This window comes from Metopolophium dirhodum, chromosome 5 (assembly GCF_019925205.1).
Source record: "Metopolophium dirhodum isolate CAU chromosome 5, ASM1992520v1, whole genome shotgun sequence".
Taxonomy (NCBI): domain Eukaryota; kingdom Metazoa; phylum Arthropoda; class Insecta; order Hemiptera; family Aphididae; genus Metopolophium; species Metopolophium dirhodum.
The window spans coordinates 1649763-1670989 of NC_083564.1; the positions used below are offsets into that span (position 1 = coordinate 1649763).

Here is a 21227-nt window from a genome sequence, read left to right on the forward strand (position 1 = left end):
AATTTTAATTTTCAAATTATTAGAATGGAACGAATGCAGTTTAGCTCCCAAGCGATTTTTTGGAATTTTTTCTTTTCAAAATGTGTGTTTTTGCATGCTTAATTAGATGGTACTTTCAAAAAAAGCCGGTCGAACTTATTTTGAAAGTTATGGTCAAAAAACTTCAAAATGCTAAATTTTTTCAGAAATCGTGTTTTTGAATTTAAAATACAAAAAATTTAAGTTTTTAGAAATATTTGTACTTATATTTTTAACATTTTTAACATTTCACTGTAAGCATAGAACATTAATGGGCATAAATGCAGTTTAGATCCCAAACTCGGGCAAATTTTGATTCCACCAAAATGTTAAAAATATAAATGAATCCCGGAAAAAAAGTCCGACAAGAAAATTATTATACGGAAAAAAAGTCCGGTTTGATTTATTGTTTCATAAAAAATATTTAAACTTATTTAATTAATTCAAAATTAATAATATATATGATTATTGGTATGATCTAATATAATTTAAAACTATAAAGAATTAAAATTTCACGTCGTTATACAATCTACAGAAATAGAAGGTATTAAGTTAAGGTAGATAGAAAAAATATACTAGAATATATGATAGAAAAATCGTGTACATTAAAAGGCAATAAAGATAGCACAATTAATCTGTATTATAAGATAAAATATGAATGGAAGTTAATTTCTAAAATGCGTGAAGTGTTAGGAGTAGATAGAGCTAAAATAGCGTTACAAGAATTAGGTGAAGGGATTCCAACACCAAAAAAACGTACCGGTGAACGTTTAAAAAACTTATGTTCTAGAGTGGCCCTTGACGAAATATCGGTGGAACAATTTTTAATTAATATTGGCCATTGCATTCGAAAACGAATTAAATATTAGTTTTAAATTTTAATTATTTATAGTTTTAAATTAAATTTATATTATATATTATACATTTAGTAATTTTATTTTTTTTTTAATTAAACCGGACTTTTTTCCGAAAAAAATTAAATCGGACTTTTTTTCCGGCTCCCGCTTACAGTAGTGAGTATTGCTTATAGTATTGTGTTTGGTAACCCCTGTATTATATTATCAAATACTATACTCATGATACTACAAGTAGCAGTTACCAGTTGCCAGTTAAAACTTCAGATTTTAGAACCGGGATATGCTTGAATGCTTGATGCGTGTTTATTTACTTCTAAGTTTTATAATTTTTATCCAGGTATACTGTTCAATATTTCACCCGTATTTCTTCATCTATTAATTACTATACTTATTACTATACTTTACAGTTAGTGACTATTTTTCAAAAAAACAAATGTCATGGGCCCGATTCCAGTGGACCGTATTATAAGCATAAGCAGTGAAGACCATGTAAATATTTTTTTATTCTAAATTAATATTTTTATTGATGATTTTAAGAGTGTGACAAATTTTAACAAATAGGCACACAAAGCTGAAAACATACTTAACGTCTCAGATTCACATCAAACGTGGCGTTGTAAATCAGGTGAAAAACAAGCTACAGTCATTCTTCAATTTTTGAAACCGTCGGTCATTAGTTCTATTGACGTTGGAAATGATAATTCTGCTTTTGTAGAAATATTTGTAGGAAAATCTACGTCTGACGAATTTCAAGTAAACATTACATAAACAATATTGATTGTACAATGAATGTACCTAACTTTTAATTTATTGTATAACCTTTATATTGTAGGTACTATTGGTAACTTCTTCTTTGATGACATTGCATGAATGTAAAAATGGATTAAATGTAAATAAAGTCCGTTTCTTCGACACCAATCACCTATCTTTGGCATCTAAGGAGTCATGGGATAGAGTAAAAATTGTGTGTACACAACCATACATTAAGCAGAGCAAATATGGTTTATCATTTGTAACATTTCATTCTAAAGATATACCACAAAAAGAGCCTATCCAATCTCAGTCTATTCAGTTAGGATCATTTACATTAAGAAATGATGATGAGTCTGATGATATTTCATCTGCTGGTCGATTATTTTCCAAGCGTAATGAAAATAAAGATGTTGTGAGGATGCCAGAATCACCAGTTAATCGTCTACTAGCTATACATAAAAAAAACTTGGAAACGGGAAAACATAAAAATACTAATTCTACAAATATTAATATTCAAACACCTTTAATGAATCAAATGAACTCCAAATCTCCAAAAGATTCTGTAAAACCAAAAAACATTGATTTAAATGTTAAAAAGAATGACACGATTACAATGGCAGCTGTTAAAAATACAGGTAGAGTAATATCTAAGTTAAATATAATATAATACAACCCATGTTAAAAATTAAAAATTTTGTTTTTCTAAAGGAGCTGAAAACACAGTTTTTTTATTTGAAAAAATGTTCAGTTCTAAGAATAATGGAATAGGTTTTACGTTTTACTCACATAGTCACATTATTCAATAAGTTGTGAGTAATTGAATAAAGACAAGTGACGTCATTGTGTTCGGCTCATTGTAATTGCCTATCTTATACGTGTAAAAGTTCTTCGCTTCACACAACAATTTGCCAACTTAAAAATTTTATTTTTGAAAATTAATTTACTTATAAATGTGATTCTGAGCGGAGACGGTTTTTCAGTCTGGATATTTTATATTGTTATTATTTATTATAGCCTTTAAGTTAAATAATTATTATTTTTTATTCGTTTCTATGGTTACAAAGTTAGAAATAAAATTCCCTTTTAGCGGTTTTTCGTAATTTGCCGGTGGTTTTTCCCGTGGCATTAAATAATTACTATTTTGCTAAAAGATAAGATACTATATTGTTATATTGAAATAAAAGCACTTCTTCTGGTAGAAATGTTGTATACAGGATAAAAAAAAAAAAACCATAGTAAAACCATTAGCTCCGCTCAGAATTTAAAATTATATCGTATTTTATCATTGTGAGGTTATAGAATGTAGAATGTGTTGAAACATTTTTTAATTATTAATAAGTAATAATATTCTGCATTTGAGGAAAAATATTTTTGGGTTGTATTACTTAAGGTGAAAAAATTGTGAAAAAAAATTCACCCTGCAGGTTAAAAACCCATTATTGTCTTAATGTTTTATTTTTGTTGAGATTTTCTTATCGCTTAATGTTTAGGATGATTTAATAAATCAAGATTTTTTATTAAACATAACTTGCCTAAATTAAAAAATAAATTTAATCTAAAACAAACAAATAATAAATAAATGTATGACTATGTTGAAACCAACAATACAAATTAGGTTGACTATTTTGCTCAAACCAGTCAATATGTCATGTCAAAATAATAAAATAAATTTCAATGCTCGAACTCAAATTTTCTGAGGTTCTGTCACTGGACAGTCTCCTCTTCATGTGTTTCATGTCACCTTAATCACTATCATCATTGTTACTTATTGTTTTATGTGTAAACAGATTGTAATATATTTTTAATAAATAAAAAAAAATGTCATGTCAACATTTTTATCAATAGTTGGTACCAATAAAATGCAACTTATTGAAAGGGTTTACCCTAGATCATATACTATGGATGGAGCCATGCTCACCTTGCCCGTGTTAACAATTTGAAGCATAAGTGACTAGTCTCTGACTGAGATGCTTGATGTGCGCATGCATGAGTCAAACCGTCACATTTTTAGCTGTATGTTTATATTTAGATAGATAAATATGCAACATTTCTCTTCATGCATGTGCAGCTCTCTTCACATATGTGCACGTCAAGCATCTCAGTCAGAAACTTTTCACCAATTTATTGCTTCAAGTTATCGGGACATGGATCCATCCATAGTGCCTATATGATCTAAGGGTTATAAACTTAAACGAGTATTAAATTTTTCAATTATATTTATAAAATATTATATTATAATGTACTATAGATAAAACAATTCTGCCACTAGCATGATCATTTTTTCTGAGGTGTTTTTTACAACTATCTACTACAATAAGCATATTTCATAAATATTATTTTTTGAAGAGGTTAAAAAGAAAGAATCAAGTCCATCATCACACTTGCAACCTTCCAGAAAAAAAATTAAGTTAATGAAAAACCCATTACCAGTAACAAAACCGTTCAGCGAATTATTGAACAATGTTGTATTTGTAATGAGTGGTTATGAAAATCCATATCGCAGTAATGTACGTTCAAAAGCTTTGGAAATGGGTGCTAAATACAAACATAATTGGGATCTGTCATGCACGCATCTAATGTAAGTAATACAAATTAAATTTTTTAAAAACCACTTACATACTCATAACTATTTTCCTTAATATTTATACATTTTAATATATTTTATAGATGTGCTTTTATAAATACTCCAAAGTATCATGAATGTAAAAGACAAGGAACCTATCGTATAGTAAAAAGTGATTGGATTGATAAATGTCATTCAAATAGATGTCGATATCCGTGGAGAAGGTAGTGTTAATAATAAATTATATTCTACCATACTACTAAAAGTAACTTATATTTTAGGTACGCTTTGGATAAACTGGAACAAAATAAACCTGAGAGTGAAGATGAAATATGTGCACAAACTGATTCAGTTGAAACTGATGATAGTGATAATGAATGGAATACTGTTTCTGCAAAGTACTACTTAAAACATTTTCAAAAAAAAAATGTAACATAATTTGAGAATTTTAACTTAACCTATTTAACTTTCTGTTATACAAAAGGCATGTACCCTCAACATCACAATCAAATAGTTCTGAAAATCAGCAAAATACAATAACAACATCACTATATGATTTAGATACTGACATTGATTCAGATTTAGATATTCCTAAAGATATATTGGCTGATGAAAGCATTGTACCATTGCCATTTATAGATGATATATTTCATGATTGTTCATTTTATCTATCTACCAGTTTAAAACCTTCACTAAAACAAGAATGTCATCGCTACATTTTAGCACTTGAGGGGTAATACTAACACATTGTATTTTTTTTTTTGTATATTTATTAATTTTTTTTTATATAGAAAATTCAGTGAAAAGGAGAAATGTGATTATATTGTTTCAACTGATGCAAATGATTTACAAGTAAGACATTAATTTAATGTTTGAAGTTTATTTTAATATTATTTTAAATATACATTTTTTCAGTTTAAGAATTCTGTTACTCCACAGTGGATTTGGGATTGTTATGATGCAAGAAAAATATTACCGTTAAAATAAAACTTGTTTCTATTGCAAAAAAGAATATTATGTAATAATTTAATTCTCTGTACTTTAATGTGTTCTGTAAAATTTGTGCTTGTGTATGGAAATAGACAATGGTTATTCATAATAATTATTACTAATCATACCTAATGTTGTATATTATATTTATTTTTTAAAAGTGTTGTAAAATAACAATTAATAAACTATATTTTACTATTGTATCATTTTTGTTGATTGTACTCTGGATTTATTTAACTAATATTCTTAGAGCAAGATGTGAATATGTAATAATTGTTAACTCGTAATTTCAGGTACACATGCACTGTGATATGCATCGTACATTAATAACTGTATATTTTCTGTTAGCCGGGAGAATGTGGTTACTTCGCATATACAAATGGAACTGATAAGTGTGGATTTAGGCGCACATTGGGTGTGAATTTAAGGGGTGCTATCATAATTTATGTTACATAGGTAAATCTTAATACTATAATAAACTGCATTACATTAGATTTAATTTGAATACAATAATATGTAAATAGCAATGCATCAAATATTCTGTATGATTGTAAAGAAGACGCTAGGTACACCCACATGTGTTGTCTCCGATTAACATATGTAAGACATAGGAAAAACTGTTTTTCACGGGTATAAGAACCACTCGGGTTGTACTCTAAGCTAAGCAACTAAATTTCCACACTAAAAAAATGAGAACATTTACTGTGCAACACTAGGATTAAAAAACACTACATAAACTGTTTTTTAATATTTTAGATTCTGAGCGAAGCGATGAATGTATTGATTTTACAATGTGTGTTTTTTTTTTTTATTTTTGTGTCGTCATCACCTTTTAGGACAGTAAAAGTGCTTGGATTTTCTTCAATAGTAACTTTTCTGATAGGAAAGTGAATCTAGTTGGTACTTTGGGGGGTCAAAAGTAAAAATTTTCAAAAGCGACGTGAAAAACAAAAGAAAAATTAAGGAAAAACGGGAATTTTTACGCAAAATCTGTTTTCGAGAAAATCGATTATGGTTTTTGGTGTAACTCTAAAACAAATGACCGTAGGAACATGAAATTTTGACTGAATGTTTATATTAGCATTTTCTATACACCATAAAATTTTGAAAATATTTTGACTCTTTTTGAGCTGTTTACGGACATTTTCAGTCTTCAATTTTTTTAGTTTTTTTTTCTATAAATATCAATAAAATTTTATCTGTTGAGTAAAAAAGCTTGAAAATTTAATAGAAGGCTCCTAGGTTATTGTTTCATAGGCAGATGAAAAAAATTAAAAATCCTTAGTCACAGTTTTTATTTATAAGCATTTAAAGTTCAAATTTTGACAAAATACGGAAAAATCACGAAAAATAGCAAATTATTTTGAGTTGAGAATTCATAAAAATTTTTCTTTTTAAATCTAAGATTTGAAAATGTAATATAAGATTACTCATAAGTTTGTCTACCTTAATCAAAAAAAAAATGTCTACAAGAAACTTAAATTAAATTTTTATGAGCGTCTGAAATGTATATTTTTACAACATTTGATATTTACTCGATTTTTCTTGTAACAATTTTCTTATTTTATTGTAATTAAAAAACGAATGACTGTAGATACTTGAAAATTTCACTGAATGTTTATATTAGCATTTTCTATACACCATAAAATGTTGAAAATATTTTGACTCTTTTTGAGCTGTTTACGGACATTGTCAGTTTTCAATTTTTTTAGTTTTTTTTATTTGAATATCAATAAAATTTTATTTGTTGTGTAAAAAATCGTGAAAATTTAATGCAAGGCTCCTGATATAATGTTACAATTGCAGTTGAAAAATATTAAAAATACATAGGCACAATTTTTTTTTATAAGTATTTAAAGTTCAAATTTTGACAACATTTATGAAATTTATAATTTATTAGTTAAAAATTAATTATTTTTTAGTTAAAAATGTATAAAATGTTTAACTTTTATGGCTAAGGATTGAAAATTTAAAACAAGGCACCACGTAAATAGGTTATATATAAATTACTTTATTCACAATAATATCATCAAATATACTTATTTCATAGGCTCCTATCATAGCCTGACTGACCGTTTTCCCTCAGAATCGTTTTTCTTATACAATGATATTATATCATTGAATTCAAATTTAACACCATCCATTACAGTGACCCACTTGTAACCTACTATACAGCAGAGCGACATCCATTTATCCACCTAACCTTTTGCATAGGTTCTAAGGATAATGAGCCTAAAATAATGGGTTAAGAACGTATAGGTGCTTTGGTGAATTGAAAATGTTAGTAATTACTAATTTATCAACATCATAATTATTTGAAAACATCTTCAAAGTAGATTCAATAATGCATTTATTTTATATTTTTGTAAAACCATTGTTAGTACGATAATTTTAATAACTGAAAGACTACTTAATTAAATGAGGTACATCAACATTTTTAAAAAAATTATTCACTAAATGATTTACAAAAAAAAGTGGATTATCATGTGAAAATCAGGAGTTTGTATTATCACGAGACACTCCTTAAGTTGTATAAAAAATCTCAAGAATTTTAATAAATTTATTATTAAACGAAAAATGGGAGTGAGCATATTTGGTATAACATCCTATATAAAAGTCAACAGAAGAGAAGTAACAATAATATAATTGATTCTTATGGTAAATATTATAATTTATTAATACAATAAAAGATAACACATGAAAACATAACAAATATTTGTTAATTATTAGGTACACATTGTAGTATTTGTTACAAAAATGAAAATTGGCTTATTATTTGTTAAAAAGCACTAAAAACTAGTAAAAACTGGGGGTGAGCATGTTTGGTATAACATCCTATATAAAAGTCAACAGAAGAGAAGTAACAATAATATAATTGATTCTTATGGTAAATATTATAATTTATTAATACCATAAAAGATAACACATGAAAAAATAACAAATATTTGTTATTTATTAGGTACATTTTGTAGTATTTGTTACAAAAATGAAAATTGGCCTGTTATAATTATTTGTGTTAAAAAGCACTAAAAACAATTATTTACTTTAGCCAGTTTAATCAATGAGTCATTAGCTTTTGTCATCAACTTATTGATTATTGATCATCATCATCATCAGACCACCATATCAGTGAATCATTCATTTTAGTATTCATAGGTTCTATATTGCTTATTGATTTTAAATGTATTTCAGGTGTTTCTAATACCGTAAGGGTTAAAGTTGACTTGTTATCTTGTTGACAACCTGTGTTTTTCTTGAATTTGGACATTCTTGTTACAACAAAATCCTTACACTGTTTTATTTCTGGCACAGTGAAATTATTATCATCAGAACTCGGTGATTGCAAAGAAGAGTTGCTCTTATTCATCAAAGAACTATTAGAAGAGTAAACTTTTTGTTTTATTATTGGAGTAATACAATTATTTTGTGATTTTGTAATGTTTATTTCTGAGTCATTGCTAAAGCAAATATTTTCAGAGTAGTTAGAGGTAGAGGAAAATTCATTGGCAGAATTATATGACGAATTTGTATTTGAATCATCAATACAATTTAAGTCAAAGGAACTTGAAACTAGACTACTATCTAAAAATACCATTTTACTTGGTTCCCTTGGTATAAAAAATATTTTTCTAAAGAAATAAAAACAAAAATTAGAATTCATAAATTATATAAAATTAAAATTTTAACTTACTAAATATTTTATTTCTATTGGATTGAAATTTGAATATTGATGCTTTTTGTATAGTGGTATGTCTAAATAAAGTATGTATTTAATTTATTTAGTATGTATGTTAAAGTATGTTAATTAGTTAACATTTTACAAGTGTAAAACTATTATTAAATTACCTTCAAAAATTTTTTTTGTGCACACATTTTTTAATAACTTTTTTAATGATACATTTTTCTCTTTAATGTATACTTTTAATTCGCCAGAGTAAACATTATTTTCAACAGATTGAGGGGTAAAACTGAAACTTAATTCACCATACTGATTTTTCTTTATCAAGATTGTAATTGCAGTTATTAAATCATCATTATCCAAACAAAGATTTATATCAATAGTGTAAGTTGGCAGTATAAGCTGCAACAATTTGGGCGGACATGTTCTCAATTCAAATATGGTGTCGTTGGCAGTAAATCTCTAAATACCAAAGCATATAAAATCTATAACACAATAAATATTTACTGACAAAATATACAATACCTGATAGTCGATTAAATAAACTTCAGGACGCAAATTATTAGAATTATGACAATTTGATATGATACCACGCTTCCAAACCCTGGAGTTTTTGTCATCTTGAACAACTACAACCTGCAAATAAAAAATATATAATACTAAATGTTACATTTCAAATATATACGTTTATTAGCAGTAGATATGTATTACATAACTACTAACCTTTCCAAATTCAATAATAGGATAATCGAATTGTTGAAACCACTCGATACAATCGTCAAAGAGTGAAAGTTGTTCATAATAGTGATGAAAGTATCCCGTTGAACTACTATTAAATCGTTCAACAGCGACAAATAAGCCACGTTCTTTGTCAATTTGGCTAATTATATTTATATTGTATGTTGTGTTCAACTCCATTTTATGTTAATAAGTTGTAGGTACTCTAAAAATTAATAATAATAATAAATTATGAAGTTTTAAAATCTCAATTAAAAGTAAAGTAAAATTAATTCATTTTATTTTTGTATGTTCAGTCACTTACAATATCAAATTACGATGATGACCTTAATTCTAAGTCTAAGATCTCAAGTGAGATAATTCCAAGATCTAAGCATGTTCTCACTTTGAAGTTCTGTTCATCACAAGTTCCTTCAGTCTTCAGTAGTTGACGGTTGGCTGTTTGTCAATGGTCACAGACAAATTCCAAAACACATGAAACTATATTCCATAGATGATGGACACCAGTGAACAGTTCAACAGTATAATACTAAAATGGGCATTGAATGCTTGAACTTCTGGTCACTAACTTATTTTGTAGTTTGGTGATTATAGATAATGCAAAGATAAAGGCAAGGTGGACATTGTTCTGCGATATAATAATATATCCACCACAGTAATTCAGTTGTCCACGATAGGGATATATTACATATTTTCACATATTATCTTAATTTGTTATTTCCATTTGAACAAACTATAAACTCGTATAATGGTTTCCTTTCTCTCAAGTTCAATGTTATGGTTACAGATATATAATATAACACACTAGATTGATAACTATAGCCCACGGTCTTAGAAGATCTTCTAAGACCGTGCTATAGCCCATAGAGTAATATTACTCTATGCTATAGCCTAAGCAACAAGCATGAAGATTAGAGATAAGGAGACCAAACTCCGTATACAAAACATGGCCCGGCAACGAACAAAGTTATTATATCTATATCTTAGTCCGTGGGCTCGGCAAAAGTCGCAAGGTGGTTATTCGGCCACCAGGAGCGCGTCGTTCGATAGCAGTGCTACGTTTTACCACACATTATACGTAGGTACTTTACCATAAAAGTACGTTCTTTTTGATTTTTTTGAATTCAATTTAAATTATAATTTATTATTCATTACCGGGTCATGTTAAAGTATACCTAAATATACAATTAAAGTTCAAAAGGTGTTTGCTTTAAAAAAAGTTTAAAATTCAAAATATTTTATAATGACTACGAGTCTTAACGAGTAACGAATAATGATAAATGAATACGTTATTTAATAACAAAATTAATACCTACCCATTACTATTTATTTTTATATAAAATATAGTATAATATACAATTATGTAAATTAGTAAAACGATAATCACATGTTATTTGCTGATGTCATAATCCCTTTGCATGCTATTAAATAATGTATATATTTCAATTAAATAAAATAGCACTCAAATAAAATTGCAATACCATTAAAAAAAAAAAATGATTTAAATCTATTTTATCTATATTTATAAACCTTTCATTTTTCAAGAGGAGGTTTATTATCTTAATTGTATGCTCTGTTAAATAAAACGGAAAGTTTGGAAATATAGACGGAACTGCCCCTGCTTTTATTATGGGTATGATTAAAATTAATTGTATTGACTGTTCCAACATTTAAGATAGTCTCGTCAAAAAGTAGAATATCATTCTCTTCGAAATGCAATTCACACACAACACCTTTCTATGAGCATTTTATCTTTTCTAGGTATAGCTCTATGCCATCTAGTTGAAGCTCTGTATTCTAAATAACATATGCAACAAATAATTAAATAGGAAAATGAAATAAACTTTTGTTTTTTGTTGTTTGACATCTAGAGCATAACCAGTATTACACCCTGGTACAAAACAACACTTAATCATTTGTAATATGTAGGTGCAAAAATACAAAATACAAATTATTGTCAATGTGTTCAATAGCTAATTATCATAATATATATTTGATTTTTACTATTGAAACAATTTTAGACGAGATCCCCCAACTCCTGTATATATGTTTTGGATCTGATACAGATCATTAAGTATTTGTAAGGAATAATAAATCAAGTTTAATTCGGAAAACGTACATATTCCTATATTTATAACTTATAAGAATGGTGGATTCTATTTGTGACCATTTACTCAGCCAGATCAATGGCATTTCTTAAATTAAAAGATTACAAAATATTAAATAATATATTGTTATTATAAAATGTATTATACTCACGTAAGCAGTTCAATTTTCTACATAATATTATATTATAATATACCTGTATCATCTAATCACGATAAATTGTTGACATTGATCAGAAACGGGTCCGATTTCCTCAACCGATGTCTGATTAATGATTATTAACAAATATACTTTGTGATGTAAAAAAAAATACACTGTCTATTGTTAATCTGCATGTGTCATACAGCTGGAGTAAATAATGATGTCGATTAAAAGTACATACATTTTCCATATATTTATGGGCTGTTGTATTATATTATAAAGTTTAAACGTAATAAAACATGTCACCAGTGGGCAGTGGTAATCCTTTATGAATAGGTATTTTATTTATTTTTATTATGGCGCTCATCTTATGACAATTACGTATTTATGTTATAGTATTTAATAAAACACAGGAAGAATATAATATTTGATATTGAATTAAAATATAGTAACTATCACACATGACTTTATATTATATTTAGATTTCAGAGTACTTATCTACCCGTTTAATCCGAGAAAACCGTACACAATATGCATAATACACAATATGCATAATATTTTAGAACTGCAGATTTTTGGTCTACAGTGCTTTTTTCAATCAAAACTATTTATGTGGCGTACCTAATTTTAGTTATGGTTGTGGGGGTGGATTAAAACATTTACCCCTCCCCTCCACACACACACCAAAAAAATAGTAGTTTATATCATAAAAACCTCTCTTTTTTTCCCTACTTTTTCGAGTAAATTTGTGGAATAATCTGCGTAGACGTAAAATACTCAAAATTGCAAACTTCAAAAGGTTAGGTTAACCTAACCTAACCTAACCTAACCAAACCTTGAAACTAAACCCGACCGTCAAATTCTGATTGCACCATTGTACTTAACACGTTGAAATATAAAGATTTGAATGATTTACGTATGCGTAAAATACGCTACCGAACTTCAAAATGTTATAACCTAAGTTAGATCTACAAATTCTAATTGCGCCATTGTGCTTGTGCTTAACTCGTTTAAATACATCTATGTGTTTCCGAAAAAAATTCCCAAAAATCGAGCTAAGCTGCATTATTTCAATATATTTGTGCAATATTGCAATAGTGATAATTGTTTATTACAAAGCATGGTTATATACTATAACCGTGTTACGAAGTAATATTATCTTATTTACAGCTACCATCTATGTGTTTCCGAAAAAAATTCCCAAAAATCGAGCTAAGCTGCATTATTTCAATATATTTGTGCAATATTGCAATAGTGATTAGTGTTTATTACAAAGCATGGTTATATACTATAACCGTGTTACGAAGTAATATTATCTTATTTACAGCTATCATATGGGATTTGGGTTTGTATTCTATAAAATATTTAATGTACTATATTAGTACATTAGTACCTATAAATAATAATATTTATATAATTAAATAAGTAAATAAATATGTTTCGTCAGTTTAAAAAATAAGTCATGGTGGGGAGGGATTTGGGTGTCGTTATAATGTTATTTATACCACAATGAAACTTTACTGGGTGAAGTGTATTTATTCATTCATTACGTTACTAGTTTTTCGTATGAATTGTTCATAACTCAAACTAGATTAGTCTATTATTAATATATACTTAGGCTACCTAATATAGCTTCAGAAAATTTATTTTGAATCAATAAGTTTCAAAAATGAAGTATTTAAAAATTTTAAATTTGCATTTGGTGCTTAAATTACGAAAAATGCAACTTAAGTCAAACTTTTTTTGCTTAATAAGAACTTTTACGTCTAAAATGTAATATGTATAAGACTGGTTTTTAAAGATATCTAACGAATAAGAAAGTATTTTTTTTAAATGAATAGTTCAAGTTTGATTTTGATTATATACGAGTGAAGAAAAATAACATTTTTGGACATATCAAGCAATAATCACAGCAGTTTTTCAAATTTCAAAATGTCCAAGGCTTTAGCATCTTATATATTATATTGAACGTAGTAAAGTTACTTATAAGTTACAGTCGAAATTCAGGTTTACGAACCATTTGATTGTTGCTTGCCATATTTTAACATGTATCAGAAAGATTTTTTATATAAGTCACGTATAGATATTATATAGCCATAAATAACATAACTCTCAACGTTTTTAGAAGTGGCTCATTTTAATTTATCGTATTTAACATAAATGTTAATAAAAATATAGAATTTACTGTTAATCATTAATCATGGAGTTACCTGTTGTAATATTATGTTATTGCATATTTGGAGAGTATTTTAATTGCATAACTACGACACAAGCACAACGCTATAACGTGATGTCGTTCAACTATTGTTTGAGCTCAGTCACGCAAGCCCCTTCATATATAATCTACATATCACTTAAATCGTTTTCATATAGTATTAAATGTTTTATTTTTAAAAAAAGAACAAGATAATTTTAATAAACAATAATATACAATTTACAATTTTTATTTTCGGCTTGGGAGAAAGAATAATATGAATAATACACGTCTTAAAAACTGATAGGTTTAGATATGAATTATGAATATGTTATAAACGTGTCACAAGGAAAAATAAAACGCAATGGAATGATTTCAAGCACTATTGTCTATTATAATTCATTTGTTTACGAAACGATTACCTTACACATTACAAATTATAAATAGTTAATATAAAATATAAATCATATCATGACAATAGTGCAGCTTACATTTGGCCAAATAGAATGGTAATTATTGTAGTATGTAAATATGACGTATACTCTAATGAACTATGCATTCTCCAAAGAAAATGTCGAGGTCTAAAATGTACAAGCTATTGCCGAAACGATAGGGTTTTATAATATTATTAAGTCTCGGAGACCCCTAGAGGAGATAAAATGGGGGATTTCCAAACAACTGTAAATTTCCAATGCAAATATGTAATTTGTCACTAGTTTTTTTTAATGCTTTGTTATTAAGTACCTACTTATACTTAAGTCTATTATTATGAGTTATAAGTTATAACTATATACTAAGTATCTAAATATACAATTTTACCTATAAAAAAAATTATTTCTATCTTTTATAGACTAATAAATATACACATGGGGGACGGAGTGGCCGAGCGGACTAAGGCATCGGTTGTGACGCGCACCGACGCCGGTTCAAAACCTCGGCTGTGCGCGGCATTTTTCTTCGGGCAAGTCACAGTGTCTGGAGAGAAGTGCAGCCATCCCCCACCCGGGCATGCCAAACTGTGTAAATGTGTTTAAACCTACAGTAGGTACTCTCCCACACAGTTAAAAACCACCCCCAATGGCCTAAGTTGCCGCAAGTTAATTAAAAAAAAAAAATTATACACATACAATTATATACATATTTAGATTGTTCAATAAAATTCTTTATTTGAACTATAATAATATAGGTATGAAAAATAATATGAACATTAAGAAAAAAGTTATTCTTAAAAATAAACGTAAACATTAATCCTATATAATAATACATATTATAAAGTTATATATTTATTTGTTCATAGCTTAACAACCGCAAAGGGTAGAATACAGTGAATATTATTATACATTAACATACAAAACATATATATAAATATTTACAGTTGTTATTTAGCTAAATTTTCAGTTTGGAAATTGAATCATAATTAAATTCAAAATATTTGATACTACTGACCAAAATTCTAGGTTCAATCTCACTGATGCACTATAGTGCCGGACAATAGATAGCGTGTGTCTTTGAAATCAGAACATGTTATTTTTATGAAGCCAAGTACTTTTAAGGAAATTTCTGTAGATTGAGTTTATATGATCGTTAAAGTAAATATCATTGAGTATATATTGTGCTATTTATACATTATACTCGATGCTAATAGGAAATAAATAAGGACATAAGGTACATATAATAATTGAAATAATAGTTAATAATAGATATGAATTGGAAATTGAAGCATCAATATTAAATTAAAAATGTAAATAGGAAGATATAAAGGTAGTCCTAAAATAATTGAGCAACATTTTAATCTGCATTACTATTATATATTTATATTAATGAAGTTTTAGAATACAAATTTTATAAGAATTAAAAATAAATTTATAATCAATGATTAAAAGTTGAAATTCAGCTGTGATAGAAAAAATAATTGGATGCAGAAATATTTATCTTTAGTCATTTAATAGGCAATAAGGAAATTATATGATATAAATTATTGTAGTAGCCAGTAGGACTTTTTTTTTTTCCTGTTTTAACCGACGACACCGCGGGATCTGCTTTCGCATTGCTTCCGCGGCGCCGCCATCGTTTATTGACGGTATCAAATATTAATACATACGTGGGGGGCAGACGGGACAGCTCCCCGACTCACCCCGTTCAAGCATTTTCAAAATTTTACATTAACAATGGTAAACTGTATTTTAATGTATTTTAAGTTTTACTGGACCTCTTCCTGACCTTCTCGGGCCGACCGGAGTTTGCCGCCCTTGAATTCGCGTACCTGCCTCCGGTTAGCGAGCCGACCGGAGTCCGCCGCTCTGGATGTCTCGTTCTCACAACCGTTGTGCCCTTCGCAAGGCCTCTTCTTCGCGTTCATCTTCTTCTTTGGTCGACAGAATCGTCTCGACCATGCGGATGAACTCCAGGCGATTAGTTTCGAACTAGTTTCGACCTGCGTCAGTCAGAAAGTCAGGGTTAGCGGTGGCTTTGTTAACCAGCGCCCAACGTCAGGGAGGAGCCGGTATGTCCATCTGCCTTTATCAGACCGTTCCCACCGAGCTTGCCAAGCTGCAATGCTGTTTTTCTCTCTTGTTTTTTTTAACGGTGCTCGGGGTGACGTGAGTCTGGTCGTCCAGGCGAACCCGAACTCTAGCCCTTTCTGTTGCTAGCGGGTCTGCAGGTAGCATTGAAGCCAATACTGACAAGGCGTCGGCCGAGACTGTCCTGTAGGCACGTATTATGCGGAGTGCAACGGTCCTCTGCGCTCTTGCCAGTTCTGCGCCATTCTTAGCCGTTTTTGTTCCACGAATGGCCCAGGTCAGCGAGGCGTACAGCATCTTGCTGTTGGCCACAGTGCCAAGAAGCGCTCTTTTGCTTTGCGACGGTCCGCCGAGGTTGGGCATCAGTCTGGCTAAGCCAGTAGGAACCTAGAATATACAAATAATACCTAACCTTAAATGCACAACCATTGGGTAAGACTATGTAAGATTGATTCCATGGCTTAAATATACAAGGATATTGTATAGTACCCCCACTATATCATTTTATCACGTTAAGGAATTAAAATGGCAGCGTAAGGGGACGACCTATACTGGCTATACTATGATATTATATACCATGATAGAAGTAATCTTCTATCATGTTATATACAATATACTATGATATGGACCGTACCCTTACGCTGCCATTTTATTTTTGTTTGATAACAATATGGGCTATGTGCAATAACCTTGTATATTTAAACCATGATTCATTAAAATTTAAAAGTACCTACCTATCTAGATCAACTACTAACTCTATAGAAGGAAATCTAAATACTATACACACTAGTTGAAACATGATTGCTACATAGCTATATTTTGTGAGATTTAAAGTTTATTAAAAATTAAAAAATACGTCCTGTTTACTGTTTAGGAACAATCCGCGGTTTACGTGTAAAAACTGTCCAAAACATAATACCGAATACCTACATGATGCACAATAATAATAATAATAATAATAATAATAATAATAATATATCCACTTACAATAACCGTATTAAATATTTAACATAAGATACAACAAATTAAAAAGTAACATTTTAAATTATAAATTTGGATTTGGATTTTTTAACGTTTATAGATTAAGATTCCATTATAGTTGTATTTATATTTTTTTTATGTAGAACAGACCTTTGGTTTATGTATTGATTATAAGCACTTAAAGTTGTAAAGGCTTGATAAGAAATGGCCAATCAATGTTCCCTAACAGCAATGAATTTATATTAAAATACAATTTTTTGGGCATTCTTTAAAAATACTGAAAAAACCCGAAAGTCTGTTATAACCCGAATGGGGTTTTCGTCTGACATGTCATTTAAAGGATAAGTATTTTGAAAAGATCATATAACTTATTATACTCTAAGTTGATATTTTAAATTATTCCATAGGCACCATCTTTGGAGTGTTCACGAAGTGAAAAAATAAGGAAAATTTTTAAATGTTATAAATATAAATCAAATTTAGACTATAACTTATAAGGCATTGATTAATTATTTCTTAATATATAATAATCAACTACCTATTTCTTAATGGTAATAGTCTTTTGTTTAGTTCATAAGACTTTGATATATAATTTTGAAACTAATGGAAGAGGATATAGTACACAAAAAAAACAAGTAATATAACTACAACGGTGATTATATCTAACAACAAGTATTGGTACCAAGTTAGTTTAAGAGCTTTAGAGTTTAAATGGTAAGCTCCATTATGGCGTAGTACGTACTCGAACCAATAGTTGACCATTTCTGGTGGTCCTTGAAGCGTTTCGAAACGATTTTTGCACGGAGAAAGTACCTATATAAAGTAAATACAGACAAACAGTAATGTTGTAGTTTAACCTTTTTTTTTAAGATTAGTATAAATCAAAAATATAAAAAAATATAAAATGTACCTATTGGCTATTATAAATGAAGTTGGAATTAAATATTCATTAGTTTAAAGATTTAAGGTGCATATAAATTAAAAATAAAATAAAATGTTTAACAAGATTGTAAGTTGTAACCATTATTTACTACACATTTTAAGATAATGTATGGTCGTAAAAGTTAAAAACTCGATTACATATTTAAATTTGAGCAAATAGACTTAAAGTTGAACGTGTTTATTTTTAGGAGCTATTAAAAATTCAAATATAGTGTATTTGGGTATGTTATATTTATGTGATCGGAATTTAATTGTATTTAACTATAAAATAAAGTATAATGCGATTATATTATATTATATTATTGTATATTGATACAAGACTAAAATAGTTAATTTATATTTGAGAAATAATACATAAGTAATAATGTAATTTAGAAATATTTAAGTCATAAGCAAATATTTTCTTTGATCCATAAACAATTATAATAATATAGTGGTTAATATTTACACTTAAGATCTTCAACGAATAACATAATGAATTGTTGGAGTACCTATTGGATTATATTATATAGGTAATATCCATTGTTTATAAGGATCATGTTTAAAATAAACAACGGTTTCAAGTCTTACTGTCTATTGATCAAATAAACACAATCGGTGTTTTATCTAAATTATTCTTTATTTTGAACTGTAACCAAAAAGATTATTTTTATATTGAAATTAAAATTAAGATAAATATTATATAAACTATGTGTTTATTTATTATTTTATATTAAAATGAATACGACCTGTTATTGATTTATTAATGGTACCTAATTATAATGGTAATTGGAACGAACGAATGAATATTATTATATAATAGCCATTATAGTAAAACCATTCATAAAAAATATAAATAATGTATACAAAAAGAATCCACTTATAGAACTAGGTGAGTAAGTATAATTAGGGCGATGATAGTGTACAGGTCGGCGGAGACTTGAGGCGTTCGACCCGAGCGCCCTTCCGCATCAATCGCGATCACCCGGACGATGACCAAGCCGTTCTGTGGGTGTCCTACTAATGCCCCGGGGCACGCCTGCCGCTGGGGGGGGGGGGGCAGTTTCGGATGATTGTACTGAGGCGCTGGGCGATCTAACCGTTTGGTCCCCGCTTCCCGGTTGTCTTCGCATCGAGCCTTCGGTCTGTTGTCGGTGGTTGGAGGGCGATGTTGGCCCTCTGGTCGCTGGTGTTGACCCGCCGGTGTTCGGTTTTATACAGTTTGCCTTCTGTGCCTCCCCCGTTGGCCGGAACAGGAATTCCGTTTCCAGTCGGCACCGCTTGGAGGTGGGGGTAGGACTCTGCCGACCACCAGTTTATGTACTTACCTTAATTGTACAGAACGCAAAGAATTAAGAAATACAAAAATTAATTATGAATCGAAGTATCTGGATTCTTGAATGAAACACTTGTTCAGTGGAGTATGGACGAATGTCAAAATATTTAATATGACTTGAAATGAAACATTAAACGTAAATAGTGTAGGTACATACTAAGTATATAAGATAAAAACAATTAACCGATAAACGTGCAAATCTTAGTAGAAATCTAATTCAGATAACATTACTTATATATGTATAAATGTATTAATTTATTGCAACCAACAAAAATGCTGGTCAATGAACCTACCTAAACCACTATCATAATATTGGTATTAATATATTTTCTATTAACATATAATTAGAACAAACGTATTTACTTTTTTTTCATACAATTGAAATTTCAACGTTTAAATAAACTTTTGCCTATACGTACAATGTACACAATGTATAAAATAAACTATATTTATTTTATATAATTTAATGTAATTTTACTTAGCTAACTGAATTGCTACATTATTGATGGAATTACAATCTTAAGATATTTTATTAAAATTAAATTTTGGTTCTACATCTATGCGTATTTCAATCACATACTTGATAACACACAAATTAAATAATTATAGGTAAGCTAGAAATAATATAAAAACAATTGATTTAGATTTCATAACTTTTGACTTTTGAGTTTTGGCAAATCTATCAAAATGTATTGCAAAATTGTCAAATGTTTAAAAAATGAACTGCACATTATTTAGTTGACAATGTATATAGTACATAGAGTAGTATATAGAGTTCAATAATTTTACCTAGGTAATAGGTATATAATATTAGGTAAACATATATGTATAATATAGATTCAACTAGATATTAATTAATTTTCTGCTTGCCGCGTACTCACGATTAGTAATTACCTACTAATTTTCAGAGTTGGTCAGTATCATGATACATACTTTTGAAGTATCAACATATTTGTATTATTACTGAGAAGAAATTACCATTCCACGTCAACATTATTTGATAGGCGCGTACAGCGTACATACAATTGTATTAAAATATCTCGTATATATTATGCTTCTAAAATATCTACAAATAATAAATATAATTGTTTAAAAAAAGTTTGTAGATATTAAATCTAGACTTCATTAATCTAAATCATGCATAGCCGTATTATAGGTACATGTAAAAATGTAATACGATTCCGATTACGCCGAAACCGGTAGCATTTTTAAAACATTCGTAGGTTTTACTTGATAAAACTATATTGTTTGAGTATATGATTTAATTGTAACTATTTGCTACTTACTAGCTGGCCACAAGCAAACTATACTGGCCACAATATAATACTACTGTCTACTAGGTACTATAGTTTATTTTTTCGGTAACAAATAGTTTTTTGAAAACCGTCATTAAGTGTTTGGCTCTCATCCTTTTCACCCGTCCGTTTA

The 21227-nt window shown here is 28.7% G+C and overlaps 2 protein-coding genes across 4 annotated transcripts; one reads left to right on the forward strand and one right to left on the reverse strand.

The window, feature by feature from the left end:
* The first annotated feature begins 720 nt into the window (after positions 1-720).
* Positions 721-5387, forward strand: LOC132944243 (DNA repair protein XRCC1). 3 transcript variants are annotated; one of them, XM_061013487.1, is made up of 10 exons: positions 721-1212; positions 1283-1364; positions 1437-1628; positions 1708-2263; positions 3975-4206; positions 4296-4415; positions 4473-4589; positions 4676-4924; positions 4983-5043; positions 5107-5387. In XM_061013487.1, the coding sequence occupies exons 2-10, from the start codon at positions 1314-1316 to the stop codon at positions 5176-5178; spliced, it is 1650 nt and encodes a 549-aa protein (XP_060869470.1). In that variant the 5' UTR covers positions 721-1212; positions 1283-1313; the 3' UTR covers positions 5179-5387. The 3 variants fall into 3 exon arrangements, with proteins under 3 accessions (XP_060869470.1, XP_060869469.1, XP_060869468.1); XM_061013486.1 differs by having other exon boundaries at positions 1287-1364; XM_061013485.1 differs by having other exon boundaries at positions 721-1364.
* Positions 5388-7407: 2020 nt separating this feature from the next.
* On the reverse strand, positions 7408-10560 carry LOC132944246 (uncharacterized). The gene is given in 5 exon segments (XM_061013489.1): positions 7408-8934; positions 9028-9322; positions 9386-9496; positions 9584-9803; positions 9903-10560. Coding segments are annotated over 4 exon segments (1260 nt in total). The 5' UTR covers positions 9779-9803; positions 9903-10560; the 3' UTR covers positions 7408-8275.
* Positions 10561-21227: the final 10667 nt, after the last annotated feature.

Bases quoted from the DNA above. Each gene is read 5' to 3' on its own strand.
- LOC132944243 (XM_061013485.1), top strand. From the start codon at position 1,314: ATGGGCCCGATTCCAGTGGACCGTATTATAAGCATAAGCAGTGAAGAC. The intron at 1,365-1,436 runs GTAAATATTTTT...TTTAACAAATAG, and splicing joins GCATAAGCAGTGAAGACCAT to GCACACAAAGCTGAAAACAT. The intron at 4,590-4,675 runs GTACTACTTAAA...GTTATACAAAAG, and splicing joins TGGAATACTGTTTCTGCAAA to GCATGTACCCTCAACATCAC.